The 18,406-nt window shown below is 43.0% G+C and overlaps 2 protein-coding genes across 2 annotated transcripts; one reads left to right on the top strand and one right to left on the bottom strand.

Moving 5' to 3' along the window:
* Window position 1: 1 nt before the first annotated feature.
* On the top strand, window positions 2–9,288 carry NOP16 (NOP16 nucleolar protein). Its single transcript, XM_015405655.1, has 5 exons — window positions 2–172; window positions 919–1,033; window positions 2,505–2,574; window positions 8,483–8,589; window positions 8,981–9,288. The coding sequence occupies exons 1-5, from the start codon at window positions 66–68 to the stop codon at window positions 9,122–9,124; spliced, it is 543 nt and encodes a 180-aa protein (XP_015261141.1). The 5' UTR covers window positions 2–65; the 3' UTR covers window positions 9,125–9,288.
* Window positions 9,289–12,078: 2,790 nt separating this feature from the next.
* Window positions 12,079–18,007, bottom strand: ARL10 (ADP ribosylation factor like GTPase 10). Its single transcript, XM_015405657.1, has 5 exons — window positions 17,813–18,007; window positions 17,597–17,608; window positions 13,500–13,647; window positions 12,867–13,042; window positions 12,079–12,501 (listed from the first exon to the last, which is right to left on the bottom strand). Exons 1-5 carry the CDS (start codon window positions 18,005–18,007, stop codon window positions 12,325–12,327), a joined length of 708 nt encoding a protein of 235 aa, XP_015261143.1. The 3' UTR covers window positions 12,079–12,324.
* Between the last annotated feature and the right edge of the window lie 399 nt (window positions 18,008–18,406).

The following is an 18,406-nucleotide window of genomic DNA, read 5'->3' as shown; positions in this document are numbered from 1 at the left end:
GGTAATCGGTGCTGTTTCACTGGCGAAGGAGCCGCGTGCATCGTCTGTCTGGTCTTATTGTCGCGATGCCGAAAGTCAAGAAAAGAAACAGGCAGAAAAAGTACAACTACAATGTGAACCGCAAAAAACAGAACAGGGCTTTTCGCAAGCGGGCGAAACCCCGTATAAAATGGTAAGAAGACAAAGAGACAGCTGGGGTTAATACGAAGGGAGGGGAAGATTCGAGCTTTTGTTGTGCGGTCTTCTCAAGGGATGAGTTAAATAGGAGGTTCTTCCCCTACACTAGCACGAAGGATATTTGAACCACACTGTGATTGGGGTTTTTTTTAACACCAGCACGAAAAAGATCTGGACTATATTGAGATAGTGCGAGAAGCAGCTCTGGTTTTGCCTCTGTCTCAGTTTGATCCAGGCACTGTAATTAGGACTGCAAATAATAACGCATTTTTGTATATTTTTGTACAATGTAATGCAGGACACAGGAACGCTCTTGACTACTATCTGGCATTGGAGGCTGGCTTTTTGTTTTTGATACCCATAACCTCCATAATGCGTTTCTGTGACATTCTTGGAATTATTGAAGAATCTGTCCAGCAATTTCAATAATTAACTACCATTGGAGAAAATGACTCACCCTATGGTTATAGCCCCTTCCAATATCTATCAGTAAAGTGCTGCCCCGGAACAACATTTAGCAGTGTTCCATGTGCTTTCCATGTGATAACTGTTGCAGACCCTCAAGGATTCTGACATGCTTTAAAAAGCTAATGAATGCCCTTTGGAGTTCTCTAGGCAATTGAGTGAAGTGGTTCATATTTCCCCATAGATGTGTGACAGTTCTCATGAGAAGGGAGAGGAAGCGCCTTTAAGAATGGATAGTGCTTATATGTGGCTTTTTCTTTGTTTCTTTCTTTTTAGTTCCGAAATCCGACATGCCTGGGACCGCACAAAATCTGTATCACAGAACCTGGCTGAAATGGGCTTGGCTGTTGACCCAAACAAGGCTGTTCCCATTCCAAAGTTAATGCAACCGGTGAGTGTAGAATGAGCTCCAAATAAGACTGTGATGTGTGAGTCAAATAAATGGAATAATTTGAGTGAAAGTTTATATGATGTTTACTGCTTCAGTTGGCAACCTGCTTGTGAAGAATGGATGCAGTCCCAACAAGACAGTTTACATAAAACAAAATTATCCCATAAAAAGTGCACCATTTATGCATCAACAAAGGAACCAATGTACCTCATGTGGTATCTGCAGTTAGACTGTGACCAAATATACCTGAGAGAGAGGTAGTAGGAAAAATGTCATCTTAGTATATACTTATTTATATCCTGCTTTTCTATCCAATTAAGGCCCTCAATGCAGTGAAGTTAAAAAGCATTAAAAACCAACTTTAAAAACCATACACACACGCATGTATATATATATATACACACACACACATACACATACACACAATCATTAAAAACATAAATATGGAGGAGGCTCAGTGAGGCAATGCTAAATGAAACAAAAATGTTTTTACTCACTGGTGGAAGATAGTGATAGAGGAGGATGGATGAATGAATCTCCTTGGGAATGGAATTCCACAGTTTTAGTGCTGCAACTGGGAAGGTCCTATCCTGGGTTCCCACCATCTAGCCTCCACTGTCTAGCCACTTGAAGCAAGGCCCTGAAGATGACTGTAATGGCTAGGCAGGTTCATATGGGAATAAGCAGTACTTAAAGTATGCTAGTCCCAAACCATACAAGACTTTAAAAGCCATTACCAGTACTTTGAAGTAAATTGGAAGCCAGTGTAGATGGAACTAGACTGGAGTGATATGGTCCCTACAGCTTGCTTCATTCAACATTCTTGCTGCATTATGACCCAGTTAGAGTGTCCAGACGCTCCTCAAGGGCAGCCCTGTGTAGAGCACATCCCAGTAATCTAATGTGCATGTTAAAAGGGCCGTCCACAACAGAAAACTGCTTATTAGGTTTGCTTGTTTGTGAAAGTACAAAAAAAGAGAGAGAGAGATTTTAAGTGTTAAGTAAACTTTTTTCCCTTCACACTAATAAAGAACATGTTGGGCTCGTATAATAGAGTTGGTTGTTTTTCCCTTTGCTTTTCAGCTGAGTAGTTGGTCCAAGCAGAACGAAGCACTATTTTGTTGTTCTTTAGTGGGAGATAGACTACCATGAAGGGTTGTGACAGTATTTTAAAATTATGGTTCCTACATAATAGTTAATTCTAGGAAACTTAGTCTTTTTCTTTGCAACACATATTACCAGTAATCCCATTGGTGATACCATTGCATCCAGATTAGATCAAGTACAAGATGAACAGAATAGAAACTGATATGAATTGGCATGATAGCCTAAAAAGTGGACTGATCTTGCTAAAGCCCTCAGACAAGGTGAATAATATTACCCATAGGTGCAGCTAAAAGTAAAGAGCATCCAAAGCAATACATAGAAGTCCATCATGTATAACATTAACCAACTTGTCTTTCAAATTCAGGTGATGAGAATGGAAATTGATGGACAGGAAAAAAAGACAAAAATTGTGCGGAAGCCATATGTACTAAACGGTTGGTATTTATTTACTTCATTTGTAGCCCGCCTTTTATACTGAGACTAAAGGCAGACTAATTTTTATATTCAGTAGCAATGTATAAACAATTTAAGTGGGACAAGTCTAGAGGCAGCTGTGGTTCTGAAGTCTTGCAACACTGTAGGTAAAGGTTTGCACTATGAAACGTCAAAAACTGGTGATGTCCAGTGTTTCTTTCAGTATATTCAAGAAACATTAGCTAAATAGTGATGGTTTTGAGGTATCCTTAGCTGACTGTTTTGGCATGTACACAAGTGTGCTCTGTAAAGTTTGAATTGTTCTCTATATTCACAGTAAGGTAAAGGTAGGTAAAGGTTTCCCTTGCTCAAAAGCCAGTTGAATCCGACTCTAGCGATGCGGTGCTCATCTCTGTTTCCAAGCCAAAGAGCCAGCACTGTCCAAAGACATTTCTGTAGTCATGTGGCCAGCATGACTAGATGCCAAGGCGCACGGAATGCTGTTACCTTCCCACCGAAGCAGTACCTATTTATCTACTTGCAGTTTCTTGCTTTCGAACTGCTAGGTTGGCAGGAGCTGGAACTAGAGACAGGAGCTCACTCCGTCATGCGGCACTCAGGTCTCAAACTGCTGAACTACCGACCTTCTGGTCTGGAGTTCAGCCTCTCTTTTTTAACATTTTTATTGCTTTTAATCTCTACATATTACAAGGAATAAGGGTAAGGGATCTTCTAAACTAAAATACAGAGTTAGCAAGGATCATAACAGTCTATACATCAATTACTTGGTGTTTCCCTATTGTTTAGTTTTTTTTAAGAAATGGAGATTAGCTACTAATATTACTAGTTCAAACAAATACAGGCATAATTAGTCATAGTGGGTGCATCTTAGTATTTCAATAAAAAAGAAATCACATATTCAGAGTTAAGCTATTTATTGGTTTTCCCCCCTCTATGTTTGTTTTTATCAAAGGTCAGCTTAATTTTGAGAGGCTTAGGAGCCACTACTCCTAATTCTGATTCAGAGTCTAGAGTTCCTTCTGGAGAACTACTCGATGAGCTACCGCTGCTTCTCGATCTGTGTTCACTATTATCTTCTGTAGCATTTTTGTCCTCCGCTTTTCCTTTTGTAACAGAGTCAATCTTTTCTTTTTTCTCTTTAAAGTTGAAGAAAAGTCCTTCTGGAATAACCCATCTGTAGGGAGTGGAGTTTTTCTGCAGAAATAATGTCAGGTTTCTATATTGCTTTTTCTCACCTCAGATGGAACATCTTTTAAAACTTTCGCTTCTTCTCCTTTGACTTTTAAGGTTATTCCGTTAGTTGCTTTCAGTATCATATCTCTTGTTGACCTGTTAGAGAATTTCACAAACACTTCACTGGGCAGCTTGTTTTTCTTAATAAATTCTGGATAGGTACGGTATACCATATCCATATTGCTTTGTAATGATTCCGCTTTACAGTCTGCCACTGAAGCGAAGGCTTCGCTTAAGATCTCTTTCAGGTTTTCTCCTTTTTTTTCTGGAATCCCTTGAAATCTCAGGACATATGATGACTTTTCCATCTGCAGTTGTAACAGCTGTTCTTACTCTGAGGTCTTTTCTTTTTCCACTACCTCCAGTCTTTGATTTAACGCATTTATCATCATCCTTTTTCAGCTTTTTGGCTGTCTTCTCTGTTCTTATGCTAGTTTCTTTCAGTTCCTTTTGAAGAGCATCAAAGTTGTTGTTGAGGTTAGTCATCTGATCCAGCAGAGGGTGCAGTGCTGCAGCAATCATCTTAGGGAAGTCTGTGGTTGCTTCCAGTCTGGAGACTGGCGTCGTTGAACTGGTAGTTCCTGAAGAAGGTTTCGCCCTGGACGCTATTTTTTCAGCCCAATGCAACATGTTTACATTAAAAGGAAAAGTTCTTTAAAATCTCTGAAGATCTGTGAGTTGCACTTTTCTTACTAGTCTGCACACTGCTCGGCTAGATTATTGTTCTCCTGTCATAGCCGCCACTTTGCCCCTCGTTTTCTTCCTTTTATAGGATATTCTTTCCAGGGTATGGTTAACTCCTCCCCTGTGCTACATTTGGGGCTTTGGGGCAGCTTTGTGATTTTACGCTTGATCGCTTGCTTTGTTAAAATAAGTATTCACTTACGCTTTACTCCGCAATTTGCTTCAGGAGATAGGGAACATCTCCTATCACCCGATCTCTTGCACACTCACTCCGGTGTGTGTCTTTGATACCATGGCTGGTCTCGTGGCAGCGAGACCTGTCGGGGCAAAGAGGAGCCTCAATCCTTCGGCTGTTGCCTCAGGAGAGGCATCCCACGCACCCCAGGCTACCAGCCCCCTCGGAGGGCTCTGGGGGGACCCAGAATCATCTGGGACCCCTCCCGTCCGGCACGATCACGGGCCGCTCTTATCGGAGCTTCGTTGGAGCACACCCACCAGCAAGTCGCCGAAACCGGAAGTCTTCAGCAGTTCAGCCTCTTAACCACTTGAGCCACTGCAGCCCATATATTCACAGTAACAGCTTTAGTTTTTAGTAATTAGCTTTAAGTACTGTTGATATTCACAGTAACAGTACTTAAAGCTGATGTAGGGGTTTGAGCCATAGAAGAGCACATGTATGCATTCCAATATTAATTATTGTTCATCATCATCATCAGAGGGAGGGGCTGTGGCTTAGTAGCAGAGCATCTGTTTGGCTTGCAGAAGGTCCCAGGTTAAATCCCCAGCATCTCCAGTACACAGGATCAGGGAGTAGGTGATGTGAAAGACCTACCTGAGACCCTGGAGAGCCACATTTAGTCTAGTAGACAATAATTCCTGACTTTGATGGGCCAGTGGTCTGATACAAGGCAACTTCATGTGTGCAGTATCATTTTCTAAATATAATCCCAGTTTTTTAATGTATATGTTAATTTGCAACTGTTTGTTAGCTGCCTTGGAGATTTACAGCAATAGGTTATAGATAAATATGGGTTAGTAGACTCAGGACAGACTAAAGAAAGTATTTATTTATTTACAAAATTTCTGTTCTGCCTTTCTGCCCCTACAAAGGCCTATAAATAAGCAGAAAAATTAATTTTGTAAGCAAAACGATGTTATGTATGAGACATTGACATGGATTTCCTTTAAAATGTATTGCTCTCACTATTTTCTTTTCTTTTTGAAAACTTAAAATATATAATTTTTTTTAAAAAAGAAAAGCTTTATAAACACGTGTCATTAAGTTGTGATAAAATAAGAAACATTTAAAAAGGTTATAAATATACAAATTATAAATACACGTTATAAATGCTCACATGAACAAAGTTAATTAGAGAAGAATGTTTAGGGAAAATATAATTACAGAGAATTTTATAGATTGTACTTATAAAAATATTATAATGACTAGATCAATAAGTCTATAAAGGGTTATTATAGAAAGCTTAAACAGGATAAACTTGTTTTTGATTATTATTAGAAATGAAATTAAATTTGTAGATTGAAGTGAATAGGTAATTTCAAGATATATGCATAGTTAGATTTATAGAACAGAAATATAAAAGGTTAGATTGTAAAATATAGGTTAGTAGTAATAAAAACCACGTATTGAGTGAAAATTGGTTAATAGATATATGTATTAGGATGACTTAAGAGATTTGATGATGCTACTATTGCTCTCGTGTATGTTTGTTTGTCTGTTTGAAGTGTGTTAAAAATAATAACATTTATTTCAGCAAAAGAAGGCACCTGAAGACTGTTTTATTTAGGACTGCAGAACAAAGTTTGAGTGCAGTGGTACCTTTAAGACCAACCAAGTTTTATTCAAGGCATAAGCTTTCATGTGCATGCACATTTCTTCAGATACCGTGAAACAGAATTTTCTCAACCATCACATAAAGGAGGGGGGGGAGTCAGTTACCAGAAAGGCCCAATTAAATACAGAGACAGAAACAAAAATGGAAATTAACAGTCCATACATATAGGTATAGCAGTAAATCATCGTACAGCATAATGAAGATGTTTAATAGATTCAAGGATCAAACAGTGATAATAAGCTTAGTTTATATGGTTACCATTTTGGGGGGTTCAATTCTGGGGGGAAAACAGTGAAGGAAATAAATATCTCAAAATTGGAGATTGATGTATCGTTAATTGCGGAATGCTGAGAGTAACTCATTGAGACCCTGCCACCCATCTCCTCTCAAGCATGGAGGTGCCTTTATAGCATCTTCTGTATCTGGCATCTTCTGTATCTGAAGGTGCTTGCACACAAAAGCTCTTACCTTGAATAAAACTTTGTTGGTCTTAAAGGTGCCACTGGACTCAAACTTTGCTCTGCTGTTTCAGACCAACACAGCTTGCCCAACTGAATTTATTTAGGACTTCCTTTGCTTAAAGCGGTCCTGAATTGTCATTTTAAATTTTGGTTTTGTGTATTTTAACGTACATTGTAATTGTATTTTATTTATATTGGAAGCCAGCTTGAGCTTTGTAAGGAAGAAAGGTGGCTAGTAAATGTTATAAATAATTAATGAATGCAATTAAAACATCGGGGTGGAAGGAGGGATCACTGAGGGAATGCCAAATGAAACAAAATAAGTCTTCACCCACTGGCGGAAGATGGCAACAGAAGGGGACAGACAAATCTCCTCGGGGAAAGAGCTCCAGAGCTTGGGTGCCAAGAAGGCGCTCTCCTGGGTTGCCATCCACCTAAGCTCTGAAGGCAAGGGCACCCACAGCAGGGTGTGTGAGGATGACCGAAGTAGTCAGACAGGTTCATAAGTAAGTAGATAGTCTTCAGGAAATATTGGTCCCACACCGTACAGGGCTTTGAAGGTCAAGACTAGCACCTTGGTTGTGCCCAGAAAACAAATTGGAAGCCATTGTAGATGGGCCAAGACTGAAATGACACGATCCCTACAGCCCACTCCAGTCAACATCCTGGCTGCAGCATTCTGTACCAATTGAAGTTTCCAAATACTTCTCAAGGGCAGCCTCACGTAGCAGTGACCTAATCTAGCTATAACGAAGGTATGCACCACAGTGGCCAGATCTTTTCTGCCCAGGAAAGGCTGCAGCTGGCTAACCAGTCAAAGGCACTCCTGGTCTCTGCTGCCACCTGCTTATCTAGCACTATGCCTGGGTCTAAGCACACCCCCAAACTGTGAACCTGTTCCTTCAAGGGGAGTGCAGTCTCCTCTCCATTCATGTAACACATAATTAACATACAGGAAACATATTTCATCCTGTGCCTTTAACTACTGTATGAAAATAGTAGAACCAAAAATGTCGGATTTCCTTCTCATACACACAAATCATACATCACTGTTATCAGTGATACCTAATGTTCCAGGTATGAAGTCACTCTCATTAATTTTGGCTGTTAGGATTATGAGATTAGATTAGGTTGATATTTTCCTTTGAGCCCATCAGACTTGCTGCTTTCATAAAAGTGGGCACTGCAGTTGGCAGAGGCTGAATGGCTATGATCCTGGTAGTTTAGCAGTCTTCAGCATTTACAGAGGCAGGAACTACCTCTAAACCAAGATGGGATTCACCCTTAATGGTTTTACTCTATGTTTCTTAGGGTGACCAGATACAAAAGGGGGGATTCTGGTAGGTGCAGTATTGTTGTGAAGGGGTTTCCCTGCTGAAATTCTTTTCTTTAGGTACTGAAAAGTAAAGATGCTCTGGTCTGCTTTGTAGCTAGTCATATCCCTGATGTGTATTTTGCCTTTTCTTTCCTTGATTTTCCTTTAAAAACCTGAAACAAAAATTAGTGGAGAGCTGCTGTATCTCAGTAGGGCAGGATGTGACTAACTTGTGCATCAGAACTCATCACTTGAAGACCAGTGCACTAGTCAAATCTAGCGGTTTCTGCCAGAACAGGCATCTGCAGTGTGAAGTAGTTTTCTGTTGCCTCACTGTATTGTCTCCCTCACTCCCATCCAGAGTTGGAATATCAAGCCAGCCTCCCAGAGAAGAAGTCAGAGACCCTCTCCAGAGATCTCATTGACTACGTTCAGCACATGATCCGGAATCATGGTGAAAACTACAAGGTAGATGCTTGAATTATTGAAGATGTGAAAGACTTTAAGAGCCCCATTTTGAATGCTTGCAGCTGTTAGCGTGACTTCCAGAACTTCCTGATCTCCTCAACAGGAAGTAGTAGAACACGCTTATTGGCATTCTGCTGGCTTCCTCTTTTCACCCATGACAGATTTCCTGTCAGATGAAACCACTTGTTTCTCTGTGCTGAACGCCAATGGATTGTATCTACCCTTTGAGTGCCTCTGTTTGTTCTGTGCTTGCCACTTCTTATTTGTGTTGTGAACAGACTGAGCTTGCGTCTTGATGCACAGCAGAGTCCTTGCTTTCTGGGTGTGGGAGGGCCTTCTTGAAGCTGCTGCTTGACTTCTTCAGCTATTAACTCTTTCCTTCAACTTTCAGGCTATGGCTCGTGATGAGAAGAACTACTACCAGGACACACCAAAGCAAATAAAGGGGAAGATCAGTGTATATAAACGCTTCTACCCTGAGGAGTACCAAGCTTTTTGTGCCTCTCTGCAGCAGGAAAAGATGGACCACAAATGACTTACCACAGCAGTGGGAAGAAGCACCTGCAATTCATTCTAGTGTTCAGAAAGTGCAGCTTATGTTAAATGTAATCTTACAATTTGGTGAGAGAACACAGGACAATGTCTGCACAGATGGGACTCTTGGTCCGGACTGGTGCTGCGAAGGGAGCATTGATTTTACAGTTACTACTGTTCTGGGGAAAAGGAACAGCATTTACTTTTATTCTAGTGTTCAGAAAGTGCAGCTTATGTATGTTAAATGTAATCCTACCATTTGGTGAGAGAACACAGGACAATATCTGCACAGATGGGACTCTTGGTCTGGACTGGTGCAGTGAAGGGAGCATTGATTTTACAGTTTCTACTGTTCCGGGGGAAAGGAGCAGCATTTACATTGGATAAAATAAACTACTTCTAAAGCTGAGAGTCAGTAGTACCAAATGCAGCTACATTTCCTTTTTTTATGGAGCAAGCAGTGGGGCTTGCTTGTGTGTATTTCCAAAGAATTCAAATCTGATGATAAGGATGACTTTGCACAGGCAGTGCAACCTGAGAGTTGCAGGGCAGTGTTCTTTGATGTTCACAAAGAACTAAGTAGACAGGCCAGGAGCAGCTCTGGTATGCATATCTAGAAGGGCAATCTGAGGGGGCCGGACAGATGGATTGAGGAAGAGCTCCTGTTCTCAGTAGTACTCCCTACAGGACTGAACGGCAACCCACCTGGTAGGTGTCGGGGAGGTGAGTCACCTCCTCAGGTCGAGCCATTCAGGGCTTTATAGGAAAAGTGCCATACTTCTCTGTTAAAGTATTCTGGGATTTTTCTATTTCCAAAGGAATTTACCCACCTGGTAGGTGTCGGGGAGGTGAGTTACCTCCTCAGGTCGAGCCATTCAGAGTTTTATGGGAAAAGTGCCATACTTCTCTGTTAGGGATTTTTCTATTTCCAAAGGAATTGTGGTGCCTTCTCTGGATATCTTCATGGCTGCATGTTGCCTGTACATAGGTACAAAGGGAAGTGTGCCTTTGATAAAGATTCTGCACCTCCCTCTAAAACATACAGGAAGCACAATTGCTGTCCAGCCCCTAAGCCCATGGGTCATTTTTTCTCTCTAGAGAGTCCTGTGTAGAGTCCTCTGGAGGTACTGTGATGATGGTAACCATAACAAAATCCCATGAGTTCTGCCCTTCCCTAGTAGCAATACTATATGATGCTACTTTTGTGTGCTTCCTTCCATCAATGTGAACCACCAGTAAGGGAAGTGTGCCTTTGATAAAGATTCTGCACCTCCCTCTAAAACATACAGGAAGCACAATTGCTGTCCAGCCCCTAAGCCCATGGGTCATTTTTTCTCTCTAAGGGAAGTGTGCCTTTGATAAAGATTCTGTACCTCCCTCTAAAACATACAGAAAGCACAATTGCTGCCCAGCCCTAAGCCCATGGGTCATTTTTTCTCTCGAGAGAGTCCTGTGTAGAGTCCTCTGGAGGTACTGTGATGATGGTAACCATAACAAAATCCCATGAGTTCTGCCCTTCCCTAGTAGCAATACTATATGATGCGACTTTTGTGTGCTTCCTTCCGCCAGTGTGAACCACCAGTCTGAAACACAGAACCACATTTTGTAAGAGGTAATATTTCAAGGTTTATTGGTGTAGAAGGAGGAAAAACGTAATGTAAACAATTGGTCTGCATTTGCTCTTTTCACCTAGTATAGAGGAACCTAGGGTTTTGTAGGGCTGTGATCCATCAGCACAAAAAAAGCTTCCTATATTCTGGGATCAAGAAACAGTGGGGACTGGGCCGGGAGGTTCAGAGTACTGTGATTCTCCTGTCCTGGCTGAAGGGGACAAGAGAAAAACTAGGAAGGCAGCAAAAGTACTGCTTAAAAGTAACAGCTGAGTTAGTTTCATGTAAACAGGGAAAACCATGTATAGACGGCTGGCTGAACATATAGAACTATTTTTATCCGGGGACAAAATGGGCCATTGAACCAGCACCAGCTTCGTCTCTAGCAGAGGTTTAGGAAACCATGCAGGTTCATGCCTCCAACCTGAATGGGGTAGTTGCCTGGTAGTGCAGTCAGACTGTGCAGTGCTTCTCTGTTTCCAGGTCAAAGCATACATGGATGCTATAGGAACAATTTTATTCCTGAGTTGGGTAACTGAGATCAGACATAGCACCAAATAAGGAAAAGAGGCTGTATCAGTGCACTCCACCTGCATTCCATACTAGCTAATTCAATATTTTCCTATTACTTCTTGAGCAACCAGCCCTTCAAGCAAATTCACCCTGGCAAATGCAAGCTCTGCTGCAGTTGATTCAGACTTCAAAAACAACGAGCAGGCAAGCAAACTTGCACTGAGGTGTAGATGGTAACTCTATTGGGGAACCAACTTGAAGCTGGTATCAGGAATAACACTGGATATAAAAAGGCCTCACCAAGACCAGTTTGGTCACAGACCCAGTTACCCTAAGAAGCTTAGCCTGGCAGGGAATACCAGTCAATTAAGGACACCTTGTGTCCCAGTGAGGGAGCAGCTAAGATACCACATCTTTAGGAGATTCGAGAGCCACACATGAATGCAATGAAGGCCTTGAAGAGGATACTGGTGTTTCTGTGAGTTAGTTTACCAGCACAGGCCATTGTACATGTTCTCCTAAGATGCCAATGAAACTGCCATCCTCGGACCCTTTCCCCAGCTAGTTTGAGTAGCCCTGCTGGGGCAAGATCAACCCCCACCTTCCAAGGAGGACACAAAGGTTTGTGTATTCCAGCCATTTCATAGGCAAAGAAAGGGAAGCAGTTTCTATGACAAGGCACGTTCACCACTTTTTATCTTTTCTGTTTCTTCCTACAAATCTGGTGGTAGTAAGGACCGAAAGATAAAGTGGGACTATAAGTATTGATATTTGAATTTTTTTAGGAATGCATCCATCATGGGCCACTGCTACCCACTGTCTTGAAGACTGGTGTTGTCAGCATGAACAGGGCCCTTTGTTTCTGTTTATATTTTCTACCCTGTTTCCAAAGACAGAATGGCAGTGGGGGCTCACTTATCAGGGGGGGAAAATTAGGAAATGCCTAAAGAGGAGTCTGTGGAGGACTCAGCCTGTCTGCTCCTCAGCTGTACAGATAAAATATCTCGGGTAGCTGCTGCGAGAAGTAAAGTCCTGGATGTCCACCTGGCTTGAATATCTTGGCGAGGTCCAAGAATTTTCAGATCTGTGCAAGAAGTTTGATCAGCAGATTCTTCAGGTGGAGAACACTGTTTGCTGTGCCCAGGCCTGCATAAGTAGCACTTGTAGGCAGGAGAAAGAATTCCCTCTGGTTATTCAAGGTGTGCAAGGCCAACTCCTTCTGTAATTCTGCTACACTCAGCGCATCCTCCTTGTCCTAGAATGGGTACAGAATTGTTGTTTGAATAATAACGGCATAAGAAGAGCCAACTGAAGGTCCAGTGAGCCACCTGGTCCGGCATTCTGTTTCACACAGTAGCCAACAAACAGAATAATGACCAACAAGGCTTTTCCCCTTTAAGTGAATTATAATTTCTCATTCCTTATCTGACAAGGATTAGCATGGAAACTAAGTATGGGAAATAATTATACCAGGAGCTAACACCAGTCAAGTGACCCATAAGGGCTAAGCCCTGGATGCCGCATTAGTACAGTCAGTCTCCATGCAGGAGACTAAGGTGTCCAGCCTAGATGAGCCAGATCTCTAGGATGCTCACAGGTGAGAGCTGCAAAGAAACGTACCTGTTTGTTGGCCAGCACAATTAAAGGCAACTGAGAATCCTCAGCTAGCAGACAGTGCAGCTCCTGCCGGGCAGCAGGAAGGCGTGGACTATCTGCAGCATCTACAACAAACACCAAAATGTGGGCTTTGCTCAGGAAGTGATTCCAGTAGGAACGTAGATTCTGGCTGCCACCAACTGGGGAACAAACAAAACTTGAAGTCAGAACTCACACAGGTATTCCTTTCAGGAGGGGGGAATAGACAGTAAACCCAGTTCATAGCTGTTGCTATGGATGCAGCCCCAACAACTATATTTAGTAATATGATGTGTTATGGGAGCATGTTTTGAGGAGGGGAGCAGTTAAGTATGGGAATAATTCTTTTAAATGGTCACAAATTCTAGTGAGGTAGCTGTTATAGTTTGTACAGCAGAACAAAACCAAACCTGTGGCTCCTATTATGGCATGAAGACTTGTGCCATTATAAATCTGTTTAAGTGTGAGTCTTAAAATCAATGTCTTTGTGGCATCTGAAGAGTTTCCAGCTACACAGCTGCACAAGCCAGACAAAAAAACAGAGAAGGTGTATGTAACTCCCGAATTTAATAATTCTGGATTATGTGATATCCCCCAAGAGTTTATGGCAGGTCTTACCTTCCAGAAGGTCCACCTGCAGGCCACTATCCTGAAGTTGCACAGAATTGAAGCCCTCAGTGGGAGATATGCACCTTTTGGCTTCTGTACTGGAGACATAGTGGAGAATGCTGCTCTTTCCAGCACCATCCAAGCCTAGAACCAAAACCTGATATTCACATATGTGTGCCTGCAAAGAGAGGAAGAGATTAGAGTTAGTTTTGAGCAACGATGTGGTTGTGGAAGGGCCTGTCCGTCACAGCAGCTCAGCAGTCGTCATTATTAGCCAAGATGATGATATCTGACCTCCAGGTTTCACTATAATTTATTGTTGGGAGTGAATTATGAGTACTGCATTTTTCTTACCTGATGACTGGTAAGAAGCATCACTGTGAGGCAAATGCTTTTTTTTTTCTTTTACACCCCGTAAAAGATTCTACATAACTCCAGCACTAGGAAACCTCTATTTATATACTTCACTTATACCCTGCCTTTCTCACTGAGACTCAAGGTGGATTACAAAACATTTAAAAAGATAATAAACGATTCACTCAGACAGTATACTATATCCATTAAAGCAGGGATTCCCCAACCTTCTTGAGTCTGTGGGACTCTGTGGAGTTCTGTCACAGTGTGGTGGGTGCAGTGACAAAATGGCTGTCATGAAGGGGCTGCCACAAGAAACAGAGCCAGGCATAAAACAGGTGCCACAGCTTACCTTCAGTCACACACAATGCTCCCTCTAAGCTGTGGAGTCTTGTGAGCAAAAATTCTACTTTGTGTGCTACTGGGCATTAAAGTTGTGAGTGAGCGATTTGTCTACTGCATAGATTAGTTTGCTCTGGAGCCATCCCCTTCTGAGCTAAGACAAAAAATGTGTGAGCCAGAGGCTAAAAAACTGTGAGCCGGCTCACACTAACTCAGCTTAGAGGGAACACTGGTCACACAGCAAAGATTCTTGTGCTGCGGTGACAGCTGCTGCCAAAGCAACTATTAAAAATGTGAACAGCCAATCAGAAGCCTTGCTGGACAAAAGCCTGACTTATTTATTTATTATATCCATGCCCCCGCCCTCCCCACAAGTGGGCTCAGGGCGGCTTACAAGGGAGCCACCCCCTTTCTAGAAGTACTTGGTGGGTGTCAGGATAGGTGTCTCTGGGCACCGTGTCACCCACAGGCACCATGTTGGGGACCCCTGCATCAAACAATGCACTAAGTCTAGGATTACAGAATTAGAAAATAATGCAAACAGAGAACTGTCTAAAGCACTGCACATGGTAAAGAAAGTGAATTACAAAGGTAAAAGATGGTGCAGTAAAAGCAAGCTGACACAGGAAACATTGCAATATACTATAAGCCCTCCCTTTCCCCAAGAAACATGCCCAAGGAAATCAAGAGGCACCTTGAAAGGTTCATCTTCAAGGCTCCCATCATCATTACTGCCTGACCGGTTCACCTAGAGGAGCAGCTGAAAGGCTTTTCCATTACAGTTCTTCAAGTTTTCAAAATCTATTATTCAAGAGCAGTCATGAGCTCCCACTGTAACTCTAGTTCATCACTGGAAAAATCAGGATGCTGGAACTCTTAAAGGGAAACTCCCTTGGTTTTGAACATGGAGGATTCAGTGCAAAAGCATTGTATTCCATAAATTCAAGGTTGGACTGTCAGTTTGGCAGATGGGACCTTTGTCCCAGTGGCCTTGGCTAAATCATTGTCTTTCTGTCTAACTTACCTTGCAGAGTTGCTCCAAAAACAAATTGGAATGCCACATGCATCACCACCCTGAACAGACAATTGCTGTGAGTAGCCATGTCACCGCTTCTTCCTTTGGTCAGCACGCCTGCATGCATCCACTGAGGGATGTACAGCTTTAAAAGGGGATTCGACAGATTCATGGAGGACAGGTCTATCAGTGGCTACTAGACATAGTGAACCTCCACGTTCAAAGGCACTAAACCTCTGAATCCCAGAGCCAGAAGGCAACATCAGGGGAAGGTCTTGGCCTTTATGCCCTGTTGTTAGCCCTCCAGAGGAACAGGATGCTGGACTAGTCTGAACCAGCAGGGTAATGTGTGGGGAAACTGAACACTGAGATGAACTGCTGGAATTTATATTTTCAAAGTACTCAATTTTTGCCTTTTAACCCCAGCAGTCTGTGGTGCAATTTGAAACCCAAGTTGTATCCCTTACCATATAATCCAGTTAAAATTGCAACATGTCTTCCTGGTCTCCATTTTAAGGAAGTTAACAACCTAGCATCTCAAGATAGCAAACAGACTTGGGGCTTCTCCATAGCACCTTAAGCATATTTAGTTCTATTTCCTCTGCTTTGCTTTTGTGAGTTTGGAGGAACTTCAAATCTTCTGCTTGCCTTTTTATACATACATACATACATACATACATACATACATACATACATACATATATATATATTGGTCAGTCCTAACAGACAGGCAGGATTGTAGAAATGAGGAAAGGATGACTCAGAATTGAAATTAGTTGGAAAGGTAACTGCAATTGTCTGATAGTAATTATAATAAATGCTATTAGGTTAAGGAACCAATAGAATAGGACTGCAGCCAACTTGAAGCTCAAGCTGTTTTATTAACCAGTGTGAGCTCATTCTGCTGCTTATGCTGAGCTCTAAAATTCCTCTCAGGAACGCTGTTGTCATAAGCAACCAGCTACAATGAGAGGTGCTGTAGCCATATACCCAGTTGTGGGGAAATTTAAAAGCCTAGTCAGCCTCTTTACACAACTACATGAAGACAAAGCTGCCAACACAGGATATAGGTCAGACCTGAATGAAGGCTCAACATAGTTCCTTTTTTAATCCAAGGACACATTTATCAAGTCAGCAGAATTAATTAGTAACAGTTCCTGGATGGTACCACTTCAGACTGCAGGTGGGGCTCAAGAGGAATATTTATAAATAAACTAGCAAATCAGGAAATAGGGTTAAGGGAGAAAAGACCTAACTTTCTCCTCAGCTAGCTAGCTAGCATATCACAGCAATTGCCCATTTTGCTCCCTTTTTTTCCTGTTAAGCTGGAGGCAGGGGGACAAAGGACTGGGCTTTGTTGAAGAAAAGCTCTGAGGGGAGAGAAAAAGCGATGTTTCCCTTTAGAAAGCAGACAGGGCTACATGTACAAGTGGTAGCATCCACTAGGGAATGAGTGTTTGTGAGGTAAATGAAAGAAGTCAGGTTTTGAGACTTTGCCCTTTGCTTATTTTGAGGCCTTGGTCAAAATCACTTGTTTCCATCTTGCTCAGTGTTCTCTTAGTGCTGCTTAAAGCCCTCAAGAAGCTTAGGAGCAGGGCATGAGACCAACAGTGTTTTCCTGTGGCACAGCCATAGCATCTGGCATGTAGCGACGCACTGTCTCTGAACACAAAATTTCTATTTTGCTAACATGACTTCCATGAGCAGAGCTGAGGCAGAGCCAATCAGCAGGACTGTGTAGGGATGGAGCCACTAAAAGGTGAGCTGAGACTGGTATTGCAGGGCAGCACCTCCCTTTTTGTAGGCACCAGTTGCCTATCATTTATACCCCACCGTTCTCCCCAGTGGGGACTCAAGCTAGCTCACATCATTCTTCATTCTCATCCTCCACACAATGGGTAGGTTAGGCCGAGAGAGAGAGTGTGTGTGGCGTGCCTCAAGTCAGCCATCAAGTTTCTTTGGCAGAGTGGGGATGCAAACCTTGGTGTCCCAGATCCTAGTCTGACATTTTAACTACTACATTACACTGTCTTCATGTATATAGGCGTGTAGAAGTATTCAGGTATGCCAGACCATGTAGCTGGACGTGGAACTGCTCCAAAGGCTTGATTTGGATGATCAGATAGACTGGCTCTAAAGCTGGACGTGCAGGATGAAGCTTGTAACCCTGCCATTCTTCCACTCTCCCCCCGCTTCAGGAGCTTCCCTCTTGAGGCAGGCACAACCTGTGCAGAGTGCAGGGGAAGGAGTAGTGCATTGCCCTCATTTTGCAGAATATCACAATGAAAGAAAATACAAACCATATACTAAATTTTGAGTAGGAACGCTGATGGGTCTGGATCGGAGGCCAATGGCCCAGTGTATTCTTGTTCTATCCCAGCACTGGTTTACCTACTTGTTTCCAGTGCTAGAGCTCAGCCCTGGAATATGTGACTTTAAAAAATGAAGCAGACCTCTGGGCGTGTGCAGAATGCCTTGGGGTAATGACAGCGGCACCTAACAAATCCAGCACCAAGGCACCAAGCTTTGAAGGCAGAACTGGACGTTTTAGGGACGTTAAGCAGTTCTCCAGAGCAGGTCTGGGGGTAGAGGGCGCTCCCATTCATCTTACCTCGTCGTCCCCTTTCGGGGTTTTGCGCCCTAGCTCCACAGCCAGCTGCTGCTCCCAGCGCCCTCTCCAGCCGACGCTGCTGTCGTTGACGTCTCGAAAATAGATTTTCAAGGCTATGAAAAGGAGTGATCCCAAGGCGGCCACCGCTGCGCCCAGTGCTAGGCTGAGGTGCCGGAGGGCGCCCGTAGGAGCCATGGGAGACGGAGCCAGGCTAGGACGACACGGCAGAAGAAGCACCTCAATCCGGACGCGCTAACAGGTCTCGCCGCCTTACAGCCACTTGAGGCTGGCCCTCCCTTCCTTCCTTCCTTCCTTCGCCTTAGCAACCTGCCTCTACCTCCCAGTCGTATCGGCCCGCCCAGGAACAAGTGCCGTAATCCACCTTGGTCAACAAACGCGCCCAACCCGCCAGCCGGTAACCTAAATCAGCCGGAGAATTTCCTCGCCGGAGGCAACAGCGGGAAACTGGAGATACAGCGCTTTGCTGACGTCACACGCGGTCTTAAAGGAGACAGGCTTGCTCCGGCAGGATCGCGTATACTTCTCCCAGCGCAACAAACAAAACCACACACACAGACACACACACACAGACAC

The sequence above is a fragment of the Gekko japonicus genome, unplaced genomic scaffold (assembly GCF_001447785.1).
Source record: "Gekko japonicus isolate JY-2015 unplaced genomic scaffold, Gekko_japonicus_V1.1 scaffold4715, whole genome shotgun sequence".
NCBI classification, from domain to species: Eukaryota; Metazoa; Chordata; class Lepidosauria; order Squamata; family Gekkonidae; genus Gekko; species Gekko japonicus.
This window is presented reverse-complemented; position numbering and strand designations above follow the sequence as displayed.